Consider the following 17,996-nt stretch of genomic DNA (forward strand, 5'->3'; position numbering starts at 1 on the left):
AGGATCTCACCCAAAGATGAAGGGGAACTATTGTCTAGGCCCGCGGATTCGCTGCGGTGAAGCTCACACGCAGTGAAGCTCTCTCAGCGAAATTCCCCTAAAAGTTGAAAACCTAACAATGGATGGAAATTATTAAAAAGCTCAAGGGTATTTTCGTCCAGTTAAAAAACAAAACTTTCTCAACCCCCAATTTGGAGGGTTGAAAAAAAAGGGTAAATGGAGGTTTCTCAACCCTCCATTTAATCCCCTCAAACTCTACTCTTACTAAAACCCTAGATCCAAACAAGGGTTGGTTGAGAACCTTACTTTACAAAACCTCCTATAACCCTCTCCCAAGCAAGACCAAAGTCGAAAATGAATTTCCTGGCCGGCGACTGTGAGACTCGGTGACGGGACCACCGTCTCGGGATTGCATCCTGCTGGCTGCTGCTGGCCCTCCAAGCTGAGTGTGCCCTAAGGCCACCGTCTCGGCGTCCTGCAACATCGCCGCATCCTCTGGCTTCACGACCTCTCCGCCCAGCTCTGCTCACTTCGAACACATCGCCGTACTTGATCGGCTCCGGCTCCTGCTCCTGAACTCCGATTGGGGTCTCTCCCCGCCATGGTTGGAAAACAAAAGCTCTCCACTCCATCCTCTTCAGGCCTTCACATGCTCCGGTGAGCTCTTTGGAGGGAGAAAAGGAATGCGAACACGGTGAGAGATTTAAGGCTCAAATTCAACTGGAACTTGATCTTGGAGGTAAGATGAGCTCTCTTTACTGCAATCCTTGCTTTTTGGCTTCTGTTGGTTCTTATTTCGTTTGGGTTTGTGGAATTTGTGATTGTTATCTTGAAATTTGTCATTAGGGTTTGGTTGCGTTTAGCTCCAGATTGATGCAGTTGGTTTTTGTTATTGGTTTTATGTGATTTTGATTGGAAAGGATTTGCTATTGACACTGTATTTGTTTTCTGCAATCGTTGGTTAATGGGAATAGGAAGCTGTTGTAGAAGTTATGATTGTTTTGTTGAAATTTGTCACTAGGGTTCTGGTTGAGTTTAACATCCATTGTTAAAAAGATTTTGTGCTTTTGGGTTTGATGTAATTGTTCTGTATGCTTTCCATGGCAATGCGATGCCACATTTTTCTCTCATGTTTTTTTAAAAACAAAACAGAACAGGTTCTGAATCTCTTAACATGGCAAAATGAGATCTATTGATCATTAACTTATCTTCTGGTTAATATTTTGCCTCGCAAGAACTCTTTCCTCATTCTACATTTATTTTTTTATGTTTAGTGATTTTAACTTTTGCAGTGCATGATAAACCTTAATATGAATCTCTGCTCAATTATTTAGCATTTCACATTATACCCTAGATGATAAACTTGAATGAACAGTCCCCCTGACTTATTTACCTTACAATGTTTAGTTCTGTTTAATATTGGGCTGATGAGTGGAATGTAAACAAATGGGTATGGGACGGAGCATTGAAAGTGGTTAGCTAAGGGGAAGAGTGTACCATTAAACTTGAGCATAAAACTACAGGTGCATCAATCTTCTAATTAGCTGGGGAATTGTTCTACTTTTATGAATCAGGGGAATTGTATGCTAGATCATTTTTGAGGGATGGAGAGCCACATCCAGTGGAGCCTGTAATTGACAGTAGCAGGTTAATTCCAATTTGATTTCCTAATCTGATATGGTACTAATTTGACTTGTAATGCTTGTTATTTATGTTTTTTAAGTTGACAAAGTTCAAACTATCTTTCTTGCCACACATTTTTCCCTAAAGCGGTTTCCAAGTTGTCATTTTCTGCTTTTCCAGATATTTTGTGCTTTGAGTGGAAGAGGATATTGGTGAGTTTGCATGTTCTCTTTATTGAACCTTTCATTTCCCTTCAAAAAATCTTGAGTAGAATATGGTGTAATGCCTATGTGCGAACTCAAGTGGCGCCTTTCTCAGAAAATACTACCTTCATCTGATTTTTCTTGAACTCTTACCAACTAGGTGGTCAAAGTTGTAATTGTAGGCTCTGAGAGTCTTCAAATTTTCATGAATGACAAAAATAAATAAAGTTTGAAGCTCTAACCATGTGTCAAATTAGCTTTTAGGATTGCTGAGACACAAATAGCCAAATGTGAAGGGTTCGTATGAAAATATTTCTATTAATTTCTTAAGAAGCACTTCATTTCTTGTAAATGTTTCTGATAAGTTCACACAGCTTACTTTCAGATTCTGGCTCCAAGTTATATGTGTCCTTGTAAATATGAACTGTAAGCAGTAGGCATTTTGAAATGTGGATATTTTTATGCCACTTAATTTGTCCAGCTTCAGGAAAACTAAGTGCACATTTGAGAACTTGATGAGTTAAAACTTTTTATTGGAGGAATGAATTCATGGTATGTTCATTTTATTATCTTTCTGACATTTTAGCTGCTCAGGTGCATAAAAAGTTCTGTTCTTTTGGCTCACGCAGGTGGTCGAAAACGACATGATTATATTGGTATAGTTTTCCGATAAAGGACTGTAGCTTATGATTTCCAGGTTGCTCTTTATGACCATATGAAGTATCCTCCGGCAAATGATATTGCTCTTAGTGTTTTCTTTCCATTGTTAGTACTTATCATTTCTTGTTAATTTTATTTTATATTATTGCAGACTGCAATTTTTACTTTAGGAGATGAAGTTTGGGGTTTCAGTGTTGCACCTGGGTTGTACACTTCTTGCCCTGTCATGCTGAACCCGAGGTGCCTTGGGATTGTCTTTGATCTTGATGAGACACTTATAGTTGCTTATACCATGACGTTGTTTGAGGATAGAATTGATGCCCTTCAACAAAAAGTAAACAATGAAATGGATCTACAAAGAGTTACTGGTATCTTGGCAGAAATCAAGCGTTATCAAGATGACAAATCTATCTTGAAGCAATATGTGGAAAATGATCAAATAGTTGATAATGGGAAGGTCTACTTAGTGCAACTCGAGATTGTTCCACCTTTGTCTGATAATCATCAATTGATTAGTCGGCTAGTTATTAGTTTACAAGAGAGAAACATCATCCTGACACGAGTTAATCCTACGGTATGTGCTTTTCTTGACCATAACTTCCTTAATTTTGCTTTGATTATATTTTTATTTTGTTCCCTTTGTTGGAACTGTAAATGTTTGAAAAATGATTTACTTGAATTTTTTTTTAGCGCATGTATATATTTACTTTGTTGTTGTATGCCTGTCAACAAATCTTCTGTTAGACAAGTGTAGTATTAGTCTCTAATTGCTTCTACCTAGTTTATTGTTTCTTGAACTTCTTTGCATTCTTCTACACAAGAGGCTATTGTTTTGTTGCTTTCAATTGTGCTGACGTAACTCCATTTTCACATTGTTTCTTATTTTGTTGCACTGGTTTTCTAGTTTATGAGTGGTTCTGGCTTAAGTGAATTTTTTTCCTCTCAAATAGACATATTGGGGGTTTGTATGCATCCATGTGATGTACATAATGGAGTGTAAATGTCTGTCTTGATAGATACGTGATACTATTGTTCTTGTATGACTAAGGCCTGCTTGGGAGGATCTGCGAATATACTTAACTGCCAGAGGTCGCAAACGTTTTGAGGTCTATGTTTGTACAATATCTGAAAGAGACTATGGCTTTGAAATGTGGAGACTACTTGATCCAGAGTCAAACTTGATCAGCCCTAGGGAACTTCTGGATTGAATTGTATGTGTTAAGTTTGGTATGTATTGCATAAGTTTTTCCCCTTCTATACAAGAAAAAATCCACAGGATTGTTTTTAAGTGTGTCATTTTCCTTTAAATTTTAGGAAGACCACAACTCTCTGATTTTATCATGTGATAGATTGAAAGTAGTGTCTGATAAATGTGATTGCCATGCTTAATTTCAAAATATGTTTTTGCTAGGCTCAAGAAAGTCATTGATCAATGTATTTCAAGATGAAATTTGCTGCCATCCTAGGATGGCATTGGTGATGTTTTAACTTAGGTAAATAGGACTATTTTACCCTTTTATTTTATATAAATCTTTTTTTATAATGCCTATCATTAGATAGTAAATACAAATACAAGATACATTATGTATCTAATGATGTGCATGATGAAGAATATTCTAGATAATGAAAGGGGTAAATAATTATAATAATAATAATAATAATAATAATAATTTTATCTCTGAGTTTTCTCACTGCAGATTTAAGATGTTGAATTTTATCAAATCATGAAAATTTTAAAAGCCTCCATACTAATGTTTTGAAAACCAGACTAGACCGGCCGGTTGGACCGGAAAAACCGGGAACCGCCCCATGGCCCGGTCCGGTTTTAGAATAATTGTTGACCAAATTTTGAACCAGTTAAACCCGGATGAAACCTTTTAAATTTCATGATGCTCTTTTGAGTCTTGATTTATCGAAAATATTGTTTGGATTGTTTAAACTTTAGAGTTTGGAGACATGAGAAAATAAACAAAAGAAGAAATTTGTAAATTGTGTAAGAGATATAGATCATTTAGGATTTATTTTATTTTATATTTTATTTTAATGGTACTGATGATCAAATATGAGAATTAAATTAAGCAACTTAGTTCTAACTTTGTTTTGAATTTTTTTGTTCTTGCCTTGTCTCATCCTCACATAATTAGTAATTTAATTAGTGGTTTAACTTATGTAGTTATCATCATCCATTTATGATTAATAGAAAGAAATAAAAAGTTTAGGGAGTTGTATTTGTTGCTTTATCTAGATTAATTATTTGAATCTTCAACGATTTTGATAAAATCATAATGATATTAAAATAAATATAATAAATATTTAAGATAATTATGGTTAAAAATATGATAAAATTTGTTATTATATATATTATTTATTTATTTAGGGATCGACTGACCTGTGACCCAACTATGGGACCGGTTTGCTATCCGGTCCGGTTTTAAAAACATTGCTCCAAACCAAACATATATTTTACGAATAGAGTATTTGAAGTTACTTGTGGCTTTAAATGCTCCATAACAAACACTCCCTTTAAAAAAAATAGTTTTTCTTGGTCATTGTCCAGTGGATAATTTGTCCATGTGAGTCCACGTCAACTGGGTACAGGAGGTCAATTTTTTTTAAAAAATATCAATTTGAATGATGTGGAAGCCTTTTTTTGTTATAGTTAATTTGGAGGACTTTGACCCACCCACAACTGCTCCCAAGGCAGTCACTGATCAATGCCTTCCAGGAAATATAACAAACAACAAGAGGCCTAGCTACACAGTTGACACACAATCTCAGTTGAGCCGCCGCAAATCACCCTTCACCGGAAACAATGGCCGGACTTTTCTCCAATGCTTTGGAGATGATCAAAGAGTTATCCACGCCTCATGCCCTTCAATATTTGGAACCCATATGGAGTGGAGTTGATGAGCAGCTTCAAAAGCTCCAATTCTCCTTACTTGTTATCCAACCGCTTGTTGAAGATGCAGAGGCGAGGCAGTTGAAGGAACAGGCTGTCAGATGCTGGCTTGTGTGGCTCAAAGATGCAGTCTATGACGCTGAAGACATTCTTGACGAGGCCAAGACGCATGAACTACTCATCCAACGCAAGACAGAGCTTTCTGGTCGCCCAAGAAGCAAGGTGCGTGAATTCTTTTCTCTTGATCATAACCCACTCTTGTTTAAACTTCAGTTGGGGAAGAAGCTCAGAAACGTCAATGAGAAAATAAATGACCTCATTGAGAAGATGGACAAGTTCAAACTCAGGCCGATTGTTGAAAACAACAGCAAGCCTTTGGGGAACAGGCCTCAAACCTACTCATATTTGCATGAATCACTACTTATTCTTGGTAGAGATGAAGATAAAGAGAAGTTAGTGCAGATGTTGATCAGTGATTGTTTTGGTGAGAAAGTGGCTGTGGTTTCTATAGTCGGCATGGGTGGTCTGGGAAAGACGACACTTGCTCAGTTGGTCTATGCAGATGAAAGGGTCAAGAATCATTTTGAACAATGCATATGGGTTTGTGTTTCTGATGATTTTGATGTGCCAAGGCTTGCTCAAAAGATCATATGTACAGCTGGTGGTGAAATTCGTGATTCTACAAACATGGAGATGCTGCAACAGGACCTGCGAAAGGTGTTGTTGAGATATTTGCTGGTATTAGATGATGTATGGAATGAAGATTTCCAAAAATGGGATGCTCTTAGAAACATGCTGCTCGATGGAGGAGAAGGAAGCAGAATTCTTGTGACCACACGCAATGAAAAATGCTCTAGAGTGATGGGTGCTCAGAAACCTTACATTCTCAGCGGTTTATCACAAGAAAGCTCTTGGGATTTATTTGAACATAAAGCATTTGTTGAAGATGCAGAAAAACCACCAGGATTGGTAGAGATTGGTAAAAAGATTGTTATGAAATGTCAAGGACTACCACTTGCTATACAAGTAATGGGGAGTATCATGCGCTCTAAGAGCGATGAAAGTGAATGGCAGGCTGTGTTGGAAAATGAAACATGGAAGTCACAACATACAGAAAATAAAATCATGCCGGAACTGTGGCTAAGCTATGTTGACTTGTCTTCTCACTTAAAGAGGTGTTTTACTTTTTGTGCCATTTTCCCAAAGGATCATGATTTTAAGGAACAGGAGCTGATTAAATTTTGGATGGCTCATGGGCTTATACCGTCTGGAAAAGGAACTGATATGGAAGTTGAAGGGCGAGAGACTTTCACTGAGTTAATAAGGAGATCTCTTTTACAAATTGATTGTTCTGTTCCTGCGTGGGAATATGAAAGAGTGTGTAAGATGCATGATCTCATCCATGATGTGGCACACTTTGTTATGGAGAATGAATGCTTCACATCGTTGAAGGGCGGTGCAGCCCCTGAAATCCCAATATGGCCACGTCATTGGAATTTAGATGCTGGTGAAAATTATAACCTAGGTGATTGCTCCAACATCCATACTCTGCTATATTGTAGAAGAGACTTAAGTGTGCTGTCGAGGCTGAAGATGGTGAGAGTGCTCGACTTGAGTCATGCATACATTGACAAATTGCCTGCATCAATAGAGCATTTGCACCATCTTAGATACCTCGATCTTTCTTCTACTTATATTAGGAAACTTCCGGAATCCATTTGTATGTTGGTTAATCTGCAGACATTGATTCTCTATGGTTGTTATAAACTTTCTGAGATTCCCAAGAGCATAACATACATGAACAGTCTTAGACATCTTCTTTTTGATGATAATCGTCCAGAGTTCGAGGCATTAAATGCTTGTTTGAGTCAATTACAAAACTTGAAAACACTATCAGGATATACTGTGGAAGATGATGCAAAGAACAATATAGGACAATTAAAGTCCTTGAATCCCTTGGGTGCACTTGCTTTGTATAACCTCCAGAAGGTGAAGAATGCTGATGATGCTAGAAAAGCTAATTTGGGCAACAAGCAACTTATTCACACATTAAAATTAAGTTGGGGAAAATTAAGTTGGGGACCTGATGATGAATGTTGTTCGATGGAAAATGCAGAGGAGGTGTTGGAAGCCTTGAAACCTCCCAGTTTGTTAAATAAACTTACAGTTAGTTATTATCCAGGCAAACAATTTCCAATGTGGATGGGAGAAAGGCAACAATTCCAATATCTACATCACATTATACTATTCAAATGCAAAGCATGTGAGCAACTCCTTCCACTTGAGATATTACCTGGTCTTGAGAATCTGAGTGTCAGTGAAATGCATAGCATCAAACACATTGTTAACAACACAAGGGGCAATCCACAGCAATCATTCCCTGCATTGAAGAAGTTGTACTTAGAATCAATGAGGAACCTAGAGGGGTGGTGTGTGGAGGATACAGATGCAAATCCAAATCTGGCCTTGTTTCCATGCCTCGCTCTGATGGTTATTAAAGCAACCCCCAAGTTGACAACCATGCCACCAGAGATATTTCCCCGTCTGGAGGAACTCAGAATGTATGAAATGGATGGCATCAAACACATTGTCAACAATAGAAGAGGCGATGCACTGCAATCATTCCCTGCATTGAAGAAGCTGTACTTTGAATCAATGAGGAACCTAGAGGGGTGGCGTGTGGAGGAGGATAGAGAAGCAAATCTGCCCTTGTTTCCATGCCTCAATTGGATGGAAATTCAAAGATGCCCCAGATTGACAACCCTGCCACTTGAGATATTACCCTGTCTTGAATATCTCAGAATGTATGAAATGCATGGCATTAAACACATTGCCAACAATAGAAGAGGCGATGCACTGCAATCATTCCCTGCATTGAAGAAGCTGTACTTAGTATCAATGAGGAACCTAGAGGGGTGGTGTGTGGAGAGGGATAGAGAAGCAAATCTGCCATTGTTTCCGTGCCTCAAAAGGATGAGAATTAAAGGATGCCCCAAATTGACAACCCTGCCACTCGAGATATTACCTTGTCTTGAGGAACTCAGAATGTATGAAATGGATGGCATCAAACACATTGTTAACAACAGAATAGGTGATGCACCACAATCATTTCCTGCATTGAAGAAGTTACTATTAGTAAAAATAACGAACCTAGAGGCATGTTGTATGGAGGAGGGTAGAGAAGCAAATCCGTCCTTGTTTCCATGCCTCCTTTCGATGGATATTAAAAAATGCCCCAAGTTGACATTGGTTTTGCAGAACCTGACATCTCTAACAGACCTATGGGTGACTTCAATTGAAAATCTGGTGTCCTGGCCAAACGAGATGCAAGGTTTGAAGTCCCTCAATACTCTCACAATTAGTTCTTGTAAGATTTTGACCGATGCATCATCACAAGGCGACTGTGGTCCACCGTTTCTAACGCATCTTAATTTTTTTGAGTGTGACCTGAGAAAATTGCCCATGTGTCCCAAATCACTCCAATCCTTGGTTATCAGCAATTGTCCACAAATCGAGTCTTTGTGGCCAGAAATGGGACACCTTACTTCACTATCCTTTTTATGGTTATCTAAATGTCCCAAGCTTGTGTCTCTATCAGATGGGATGCAGGCCCTCACTTCCCTTCAGTCTCTATATATTGAAGATTGCCCGGCACTAAAGTCATTCCCAAGGGGCCTCCAACGTCTACTTCCTACTCTAGGAAAACTAATAATCGAAAGATGCCCGGAGCTAGAGAAGTTATGCAAGCCTGGAGGAGACTATTACAACCTTCTCTCTACCATGTCATATAAACAAGTAGGAAGAGCACAGCCTTTGAAGTGCATCACCACAAATCGGTTCCTTTTATCAGTGATTTTGATTTGTGCCATTGCCTGTTGCATAAATTTTCTTTTCAACCAACATGATAGCCAGGTGTCAATTTCTCCTTTTTTTTATTTTTGTTTTTAATTCTCACTCTTTTGGGTTTGTTGGAAATATGTTCTATTCTATCTCTTGACATATAAAAAGTTTGCACTTGTTGTTGTTGTTGAACGTGGACAAGCCACGTGTCAGAGACGTGTACGGGTCGGGGATTGATCATCTGGCCCCCACGTGTTGTTGTTGTTGAACGTCGTGTCAGATACGTGTACGGGTCGGGGATTGATCATCTGGCCCTCACGTCCTTAATTAAGGACTAGAAGTATGGGCCTCGAGCCTGCACCCACAACCAATGAAAGTATCTATTGGTCCTTTAGTTACTTTGTCATCTCATTTCAAACCTTAAATATGAAGATTATGTTTGGGTTTTTAATTGCAACAACTTTTTCGGGGCTTGGGTGGCATGCTTGGGTCCGCACTTAGGGACATGTTACCACCTCATTGCAAGTGGGAGGATTTGAACTTGGGACAATGAAAGTCCCTTACTATAAACTAATGCAAGTGAGATATGTCTTAGTAAGCCCTTGAAAAAAATAGCGAGAGATACTTTCCTATGCTATGTTGAGTTAGTCTTTTTTTATCATAATCTTAAATAATTTTTTTTTTGGCGGACCACTAGCTTTATTGTTTCCTTTTCCATGTCATGTATTCTTAATGAATTTTTCTTTTGTTTTTTTTTTTCCTTTCAAGAATATGAAAGAGGTTTGGTATATCCCCCCAACATGAAGACAAAAAAGCACAGGGAGTCTGAAATCAGAATGCGCAGGAAACATATCATTTCCAAATATCAGTTCAATTGGCGAGTTTATTTCTTGGTGTCCCATTTGTGAATACGTTCTTCATATTACTTCCGGGAGATGAATCAATAGTCCAATCAAAGAGTCCAAAATCTCAATCAGAATAGGCAAGTTGTTTCTCAATTAATGGCTCATAAGAATCTAATTTTGTTAAATAGATTTTTTTTTAATTATTTATAACCAGTTGATGCAGGATAGATTCACCTTTGCCATAATATACATAAACTATTGTGGTGTGTACACCTGATGTGGTTCCTTTTTATAGAACTTCTGTCAATCAATCTGATAGTTCAAGCAGTCATGGGACTGAGACAAGTGTGTAAATCATTTTCCAATCCTCTTCTCTCAATCCACCTGGCATTTCCCAACGTAATTGATGCACAAGATTTGTAAGAGCAAACTCAATTGTGGCAACTACAAACTGCATTCCTCCACAAATCTTTCAGCAAACTCAAGTATGAACACTTTGTGCAAGCCCAAGATTTGGATTCCCTCACTATCATCACTTTTGCTTTGATGATTACTATTGTTTTTGTGGGAATCAGTGTCTTTGATGGTTTCTCTTGAGGAAGTAGTAATGGAGTTGGAGGATGTTGTGTTATCACTTTTTTCATTATTGACACAAGGCCTCACTTCCCTTCAAACTCTGTTTATTGAAGTTTGTTCAAGGCTCCGACCGCTTCTTCCTCACAAGAAAATGAGAATCTATGAATGCTATCTCATGTTTAGCAATAGGATGATAAGTTTTGAAGCGCATGGTCACAAATTCTTTCTTTCTATCAGCAATTAATTTTCTTTTGTTCTATTGCATTCTACTTCAACAAGCCTAATTCTAAGGTACCACTTTTTTCCCATATTCTTTTCTATATATTTTTTTTATTTTTTTAAAATAGTGTTTCTTCTTTTTTTAAGTTAGTTGAATATGTACTTTATATCATATCTGAATTGATAAATAAACAATTAAACAAAGATCTTATTTATTTTATCACTTCATTTCAAACCTGAAATATGAGCCTTATGTTTAGCATTTTTTGTTTGCCAATAGAATTAACATGTTAATTAGAATTAATATGAGTCAGTCTTCTTAACATTGTGTTGACTAAGTGCCCTCTCTGGAACCTTTGAATTGAGAGAATGGAGGAAGAAATGGCAGAGATATTTTTCCATACTTCATTGGTTGTAAAGGAATAGGATACATTGAAAATAAAATGATTACTATACAAATTTCTTTTTTCTATTTTCTAATTATTCCAAATTTCCAAAGATGTATTCAAACTTGAAGGCAAAGTGGCTTTTTTATCATAATTGCGTACTATTTTTCTTTTGAATATTGACCAAATTAGAAACTGGAATAGAATGCATTGGAGTATATATGCTGACATTAGTGTTGGTAGACCACTAGCTTTATTGTTCTCTTTCCCATGTCTTGTGTTCTTATTGATTTCCTTTCTTTTATTTTCTTTTCTTATTTTTTGAGTTCAAGAATGAGCCCCCAACATGAAGGCAAAATCAGAATGAAATTGAAAAGTAGTTGGTTCAATTAGCAAATTTGGTTCATGGAGTTCTCTATCTGTGAATATGTTCTTTATTTTACTTCCACAAGATGAATCAATCGCCCAATGAAACCTTGTGAAATCACAATCGGAAAAGGCAAGGTGTTCTTAATTAATAGCTCATGAAAATCTAATTTTGTTTGCATTTTTCATCTAATATTAATATGTGAGTTAGTTCAATCCATGGAATCTACTGTAAATAAACTTTTGTTTTGAAATTTTTTTTATAACCCTTTCATGCAGGAAAGATGCATCTGTGCAATCAATGAACAGAAACTCGTATTGTGCACACATGATCGTTCCCAATGGTAGAACTTCCCTCAAGCATTCCAATCTTTTTATCGTATAATCCTGTGGGTGGAATCTTTTAGTACTTATAAGTCATTGAAACTGAGGTAAGTGTTCTAATCCTATCATATCCTCTACACTCAATCCATGTGGCATTTCCTAATTAAATTAATGACGCACAACATCTGCAAGAGTAAATTCGACTGTGACAACCGGAAACTGCATTCCTCCACAAGTCCTCTGCCCAACACCAAATGAAATAAACTCATGGTCATGTCGTCGGAAATCTAAATCACTGTTCATAAATCTATATGGTATGAACTCTTTGGGCGAGTCCCAAGATTTTAGATCCCTCCATAATGCTCTTGCATTGATGATTGCTCTCTTGTTTAGGTGGGAATCTTGTAGCCATACAACTCAGTGCCTTTGATGTTGTCAAGCACATTTTATTGGCATCCTCTTTGGTCAACAATGAACACTTGCCATCCACACCGTACTCATCTCGTCTTGTAACTTCTTCATTACTTCTGGATTCCAAATGAGCACTGCTGGCCCACTCCATGAATATTTGTTTGAGGTAGCTCTTCCATCAGCAAACATGTTTTGTAAAAATCTTGGAGAATTACAAGATTAAAGATCAACCAATTATCTGTGTGTATAGGAGGTTTTTGATACAAGTGAATTGTTTTGTGCAGGGACCGACCAAAGCTCATTTTTGCAGAAGATGATGTGCACCTGATTCTCACATCTCTTTGTGCAAGAATTTAGAGTTCTAATTCAAAGATTGTTTGAATGTACAATCAATTTTCAGCCTCAACTTTGTGTCTAATTACGGCCATGACTGAGCAGATGCCCTGGGGATGATTTAAACTTGACATGTTGAAGAACTAAAGGATTTATGAAATACTTTTAACCTTTTTGTTTCTGTTTATTGGAGAGATCAATCAATCGCCACCTGTACCTGGTTTTCGTGCTTCCGCTTTTTTATCAAGGATTTGGAATTGCCGGCAACTATGAATTATCAGAATCAAGCAGAAGTTCATTCATTGATGAAAAGACATTGTCACATGTTGTGTTGTATCATATTTTGCACTAGTTTTAGAATGTTGAAATTAAACTTGTTTTGATTTCTCTCGTGTTTACTACCTCTTGCGCTAGGCTGTCTATGTTAAAATTGGAACATGATTGTTTATTGCTCCTGTTTACAGAATCAATTACAGAGATAAGATTGTTGATTGTACCATACGTCCACCCAGTTCCATTGTCATAAATACAGAGAATAACCCTCAACCAGCAATGTTGAGAATGATTAGCTAAATGCAGGTTTGCAATACAATCAAAATGGTATAATTTTAATAGAGAAGGGAGAGAACAATATACACTAAAGTTAATGAACTTGCTCTCATGAAAGCCCCAATTGACATTGAGGATTTCACAATTAAAATACTCGATGGCCTTGATGGAATTAGCCAATGCCATACCTTTGAGGAGTTGTAAGAAATAGCCAAACTACTTCTGAGTGGGTTCTTGACTTGGAGGCCACGCATTATGTAACAATGGATCTTGCCAGGGTAAAAATCTTATGAAGGTACCACACCATGGCCAACTATCAAAATATGTACCACACTTCAATTTGTATCTTTTTGGATACCACACTTTAATTTCTTTTTGACGGAAGGAGGGTACCCGTTCACTTCCAATGAGGAATTGTTGACATGGCCGCCGAAATGTTCCACATGGCATGCATTTTGATAGCTCATTTGTTGGTGTGGATGCGCCAGCGAGGATGTTTTAATCCTCGTCAACTGATTTGTGCCATGACAGCCTAATATACATGACAACTCAGCATCCCACCCTTTCTTCTCCCTCGTCTTCTTCACCTGCCCTCTTTTCTCACTGTCCATCCCTTGGTTTTCTCCTCCTTATTCTCCTCCTCCTTCTTTGTCTTTGATGCTCAAACCGAAAGACATAATCATTGCAACGACGGGAGACAAATTGTAGTGCTTGCGAGGTCTAGGCTGCACAATATGGAGATTGATTGGGCGATTAGGCATGCAGACCAAGGAGAACCTGAATACCGTAAGCCTTCCTCCTCCACTACTTTAAAAAGCTAGGGAAGCAAGTATGGTTGTATATGGATGATGATATATTGAGGGAATATAAGTTTAGTTTGAAAAATTGGTTCCAATGTATTTTGGGTTGACGATCGCCCTTGTGTAAGTGGGTATCTTGGAAATGTAGTTGATTTGAGGGGTTTTGTGATTGTTTTGCTTCGATTTATGCTATCCAGAATTAGGGTTTTCTAGGGTTTCCATTAATGAATTTAGTGTCTTTGTTATGAGGTTTTCCAAGTTTTGCATAAAAAGAATTTAACATCTATGTAATGAGGTTTTTCACAAGAAGAATTTAGCATGTATGTAATGATGTCTTATTCATTATAGAGATGCTAAATTCTTTATGTGGAAAACTATCTTTGTAATGAGGTTTTTCATATTTTCTAGGTTGATAATCTCTGTATTGAGGTTTTTCATGTTTTCCAGGTTGATCATCTTTTTAACATGGTTTTTATTCATCTCTGTAATGAGGTTTTTATTCATTACAGAGATGATCAAGCAATGTATAGTTTATCTTTTATAAAGTTAGCATATTTGTTGTGATAATATGTTCTAGTATATACACCATCCTTATAATACACATCTCTTTGTTATGCCCATCATGAATTTAGCCAATTTGATGATTAGCATGTTTGTTGTGATAATATGTTCGGTACCCATTTTGATATTTGAGTTTCTAATAGTCTATTTTTTTTACTACCATTGTTCTGTATGATGAATCTGATTTATGCAATGGTTCACACTCAAATTTGGTATACCTTAGCCATCTTAAATATTTACATTATATCTAATATATACTTGATCATCTTTGTTTCTGTCATTTTGATTGCACTATTTGTGGGTGATTAGCAAACATGTTAACATTTCTGTTTCAGCACGTAATTCAGAGTGTTTCACAGTTTGCATGTATTACACTTATGGTGAACTGTACCAGTGGATTGAATATAAAATAGCAAGGTATGTTAATTACCTTTGTGCTGATAAAATATCTTATCTAGAGATTATTAACATAGCGAAAGAGTTGAATTTACATGTGGAGACACTACAAGAGTTAAGATTTTTAGCGACAATTTTTTTGTGTTACCCGGTTATTTTGCCACAAATATTAGGTTTTTTTTTTGTTAAAAAAGGTAATAGACATTATTGTTTAACTTAATTGTGATAACTTATGTTTTTGTCACTATTATAGTGATAATTGTGACAATTTAGTATATGCCACAATTAAATTGTCACTAGTAATATATTATACGAGTGGCATTGTGTTCAATGCTCATTACTAAAACATATAAGATTTTATGTCAAAATTTTTTTGATGAGAATGATGTATAAATTGTGACAAGAAATATTATTGTCACTATAATTTTTTGTTCTCCGTCAATCAACATATATTTTTTGTTACAATAAGTTTGTCACAAAAAGTTCAACGATTTAGTACCCACTAAAAAAGTTAATTGACACAATAGTTTGGATTAGTTGTGACATCTAATTATTTTGTCACTATTACAATTTCAATTGTGATAATTTAGTATCCATCACAATTATACTACTTATCTTTTGTGTTAATAATTTTAAATGCAAAAAAATTCAAATATGTATCTACAATGTGAAGAAGAATATTCCATATATATGTATAGAGGACTCATCATCTAAGGACGTCCCTAGATTTCAAATCTAGGGATGTCCATAGTAGCCATCGGATGGTAATCTGACGGTTTTTATTATTACAAACAGTAGAAACCGCATTCTACAATGTTGTACAGTGATCATAAACAGTAAAAAGGTGTATAGTATTCATATAAACAATCAACCATTGAATGATGATCCAACGGCTTAGATTTAAAATGTCCCTAGATTTCAAATCTAGGGACGTACCTAGATGATGTTTTTCCATATATATATTCATCATTCATTTACCAAATAAACAACTATTTTTCACATAAAAATACCAAAAGTATCCAAAACAAATATTAAAAAATAGTAAAAATATAGGCCTGGCTTTCTCCAATCTAGTTTTAATATACCAAATAAATTATGCTTGTACTACAAGAATTATGGCATTATGATTTTTTGTTCTGCAACTATCAATTATTTTGTCATAAAAAAATTGATTAACACTATTATTTAAGTTAATTGTGATGATTTTTTTTATCACTAAAACCATTACAATTGTCACTGTTAATATACTTGTAGTGTTGTAAATAATATTTTCATTTGTTGTGACGAAGTGTTCTTTGCCACTAGTCATTTTATTTTATTTTTTGGTGATCACATTTTTTGTCACAAAAAAAATTCAACTATTAATATCTACTAAATGTTGTGACAAAAAACCCTAAAGTATGTTTGACATATTTTAGAATCAAATTCAATATGTGTGTATATAAATATGTTTTTTAAAATAAAAACTATTTGAATTTTAAAAATATTTACAAAAATGTGAGATAAAAATCGATGTAAAAAAATATTCTCCAAATTGTTTCGCAAATTGTTATTGTTTACCCAATCCTCAAAATTGATATTTTAAGGAATAGGAAGCAAGCTTTTAATTTAAATTATACCTAGGATTTATAGTATTAGAGAAAAATTTTAAAATTAAAATTAAAAGTAAATAAAGATTTACCCAATTTCACAAAACAAAATCTAGATAATATAATTTTTTTAAAAAAATAAAATTTAAAAAGATATATATCCTTAATAAACTTAACATATAAAAGGAATGAAGCCTTGCGTAATTATGTGGCTATGGAGATCAATGGCAACGGTTCGGCTTCATTTGATTTGGAGAATTAAAATGACTCAACTAGCTCTTGATGTAAATGTACATGTTATTGATGGTCACAATATTTGTTTATTTTTTGTTTCTTAAATTCTTTTGCGTAGGGCCTGTTTCTTTCACAGGGGTGGAGCCCGAAGTGACCGAAGTGGTGACTTCTAACCCACTTCAACCTGTTTGTTTCACCGGTTAAGAGCCCGAAGTGGTGATGTGACACCTCCATTATCCATCCACTTCACCCATTCCACTTCAGAGAAAAAAAAGGGGAAGTGGGATTTTCCGGGTTTTTTCACTGTTGGCTGAAGTGGACTTTACAACCCACGTGATTGTCAGGCCTCGTTCGGATCACCGCCCCATCGCTTCGGCCTCTCGTCTTCCCCATCGCTTCGAATCCTCATTTTCCCCTTTGTAATGGCATCATCACTTCCACATTAGGGTTTTCATTTTCCCGTTGAGAGGCTCTTCTGTCTCCCACCGCTTCTTCAGTTTGTCGTGGTTTTACAGTTCGGAGTTTTCTCGTTTGCCGTGGTTTTCCAGTCGGGGGTTTTCTCGTAGCCAAGGCGCAGCTGAGGTAATGCATCCTCGCATCTCCGACATCCTCATTCTCATAGAGAAATATGTGGTTTTCCAGGGTTGGGGGTTTTTTTTTGTCGTTCGGATCATCTGTAGCCCTATTTTTTATCTACGTCTTCAGATTTTTCCCCATATTGTCAATCTTTAGGTGTTTTTCATTTTTTTTTTCACTTTCCGGCCATTAACTGGAGGCCTAATATGTTGTTTGATACCAAATTTGGAAGTCAAGCTGTTGGCTTCATGGTTTTTTTGGTAGGGTTTTGATATCTTGCTGGGCCATGCTTTGCATTTTATATTTGTTAATTTTTTCCATTGATTTGGATGATGAGTTTACGATTTCTGCCTCGGATCTTTGAGTTTACGATTTCTGCCTCGATCTTTATTTTCCTTTTGTTTTTTATTTGCTTTTTAGTTGACTATTAACTCATATGTGATTATAACCCTACAGGGTTGATGTTATGTTCTTCAATTTGTGGTTTTTCATGGCGGATCTATGGTTGTCTTACATCGAGGTTCGAGCAAATTTTTGTGATCTTCTTTTTTCTTCATGGATTTTTGATTTGTTTGTCGGTGTGCTTGGACACAATTATTCATAACA

The 17,996-nt window shown here is 36.2% G+C and overlaps 1 protein-coding gene and 1 long non-coding RNA gene across 11 annotated transcripts; both read left to right on the forward strand.

The window, feature by feature from the left end:
• The first annotated feature begins 293 nt into the window (after positions 1-293).
• Positions 294-10,207, forward strand: LOC120254031 (putative disease resistance protein RGA4). Of its 8 annotated transcripts, none has more exons than XM_039262178.1 (7): positions 294-739; positions 1,575-2,378; positions 2,456-2,523; positions 2,638-3,060; positions 3,503-3,713; positions 5,146-9,297; positions 9,994-10,207. In XM_039262178.1, exons 6-7 carry the CDS (start codon positions 5,299-5,301, stop codon positions 10,027-10,029), a joined length of 4,035 nt encoding a protein of 1,344 aa, XP_039118112.1. In that variant the 5' UTR covers positions 294-739; positions 1,575-2,378; positions 2,456-2,523; positions 2,638-3,060; positions 3,503-3,713; positions 5,146-5,298; the 3' UTR covers positions 10,030-10,207. The 8 variants fall into 8 exon arrangements, with proteins under 8 accessions (XP_039118112.1, XP_039118118.1, XP_039118120.1 ...); XM_039262180.1 differs by lacking the exon at positions 294-739 and having other exon boundaries at positions 746-1,647; positions 1,804-2,378; XM_039262185.1 differs by lacking the exon at positions 294-739 and having other exon boundaries at positions 746-1,647; positions 1,804-1,835.
• A 6-nt stretch (positions 10,208-10,213) lies between these two features.
• LOC120254032 lies at positions 10,214-13,072 on the forward strand. 3 transcript variants are annotated; one of them, XR_005534507.1, is made up of 6 exons: positions 10,214-10,937; positions 11,578-11,755; positions 11,897-12,048; positions 12,134-12,255; positions 12,335-12,518; positions 12,637-13,072. It is a non-coding gene; the product is annotated as an uncharacterized LOC120254032 (long non-coding RNA). The 3 variants fall into 3 exon arrangements; XR_005534509.1 differs by having other exon boundaries at positions 11,584-11,755; XR_005534508.1 differs by lacking the exon at positions 11,578-11,755.
• Positions 13,073-17,996: the final 4,924 nt, after the last annotated feature.

This window comes from Dioscorea cayenensis, unplaced genomic scaffold, assembly GCF_009730915.1.
Source record: "Dioscorea cayenensis subsp. rotundata cultivar TDr96_F1 unplaced genomic scaffold, TDr96_F1_v2_PseudoChromosome.rev07_lg8_w22 25.fasta BLBR01000311.1, whole genome shotgun sequence".
Classification (NCBI taxonomy): domain Eukaryota; kingdom Viridiplantae; phylum Streptophyta; class Magnoliopsida; order Dioscoreales; family Dioscoreaceae; genus Dioscorea; species Dioscorea cayenensis.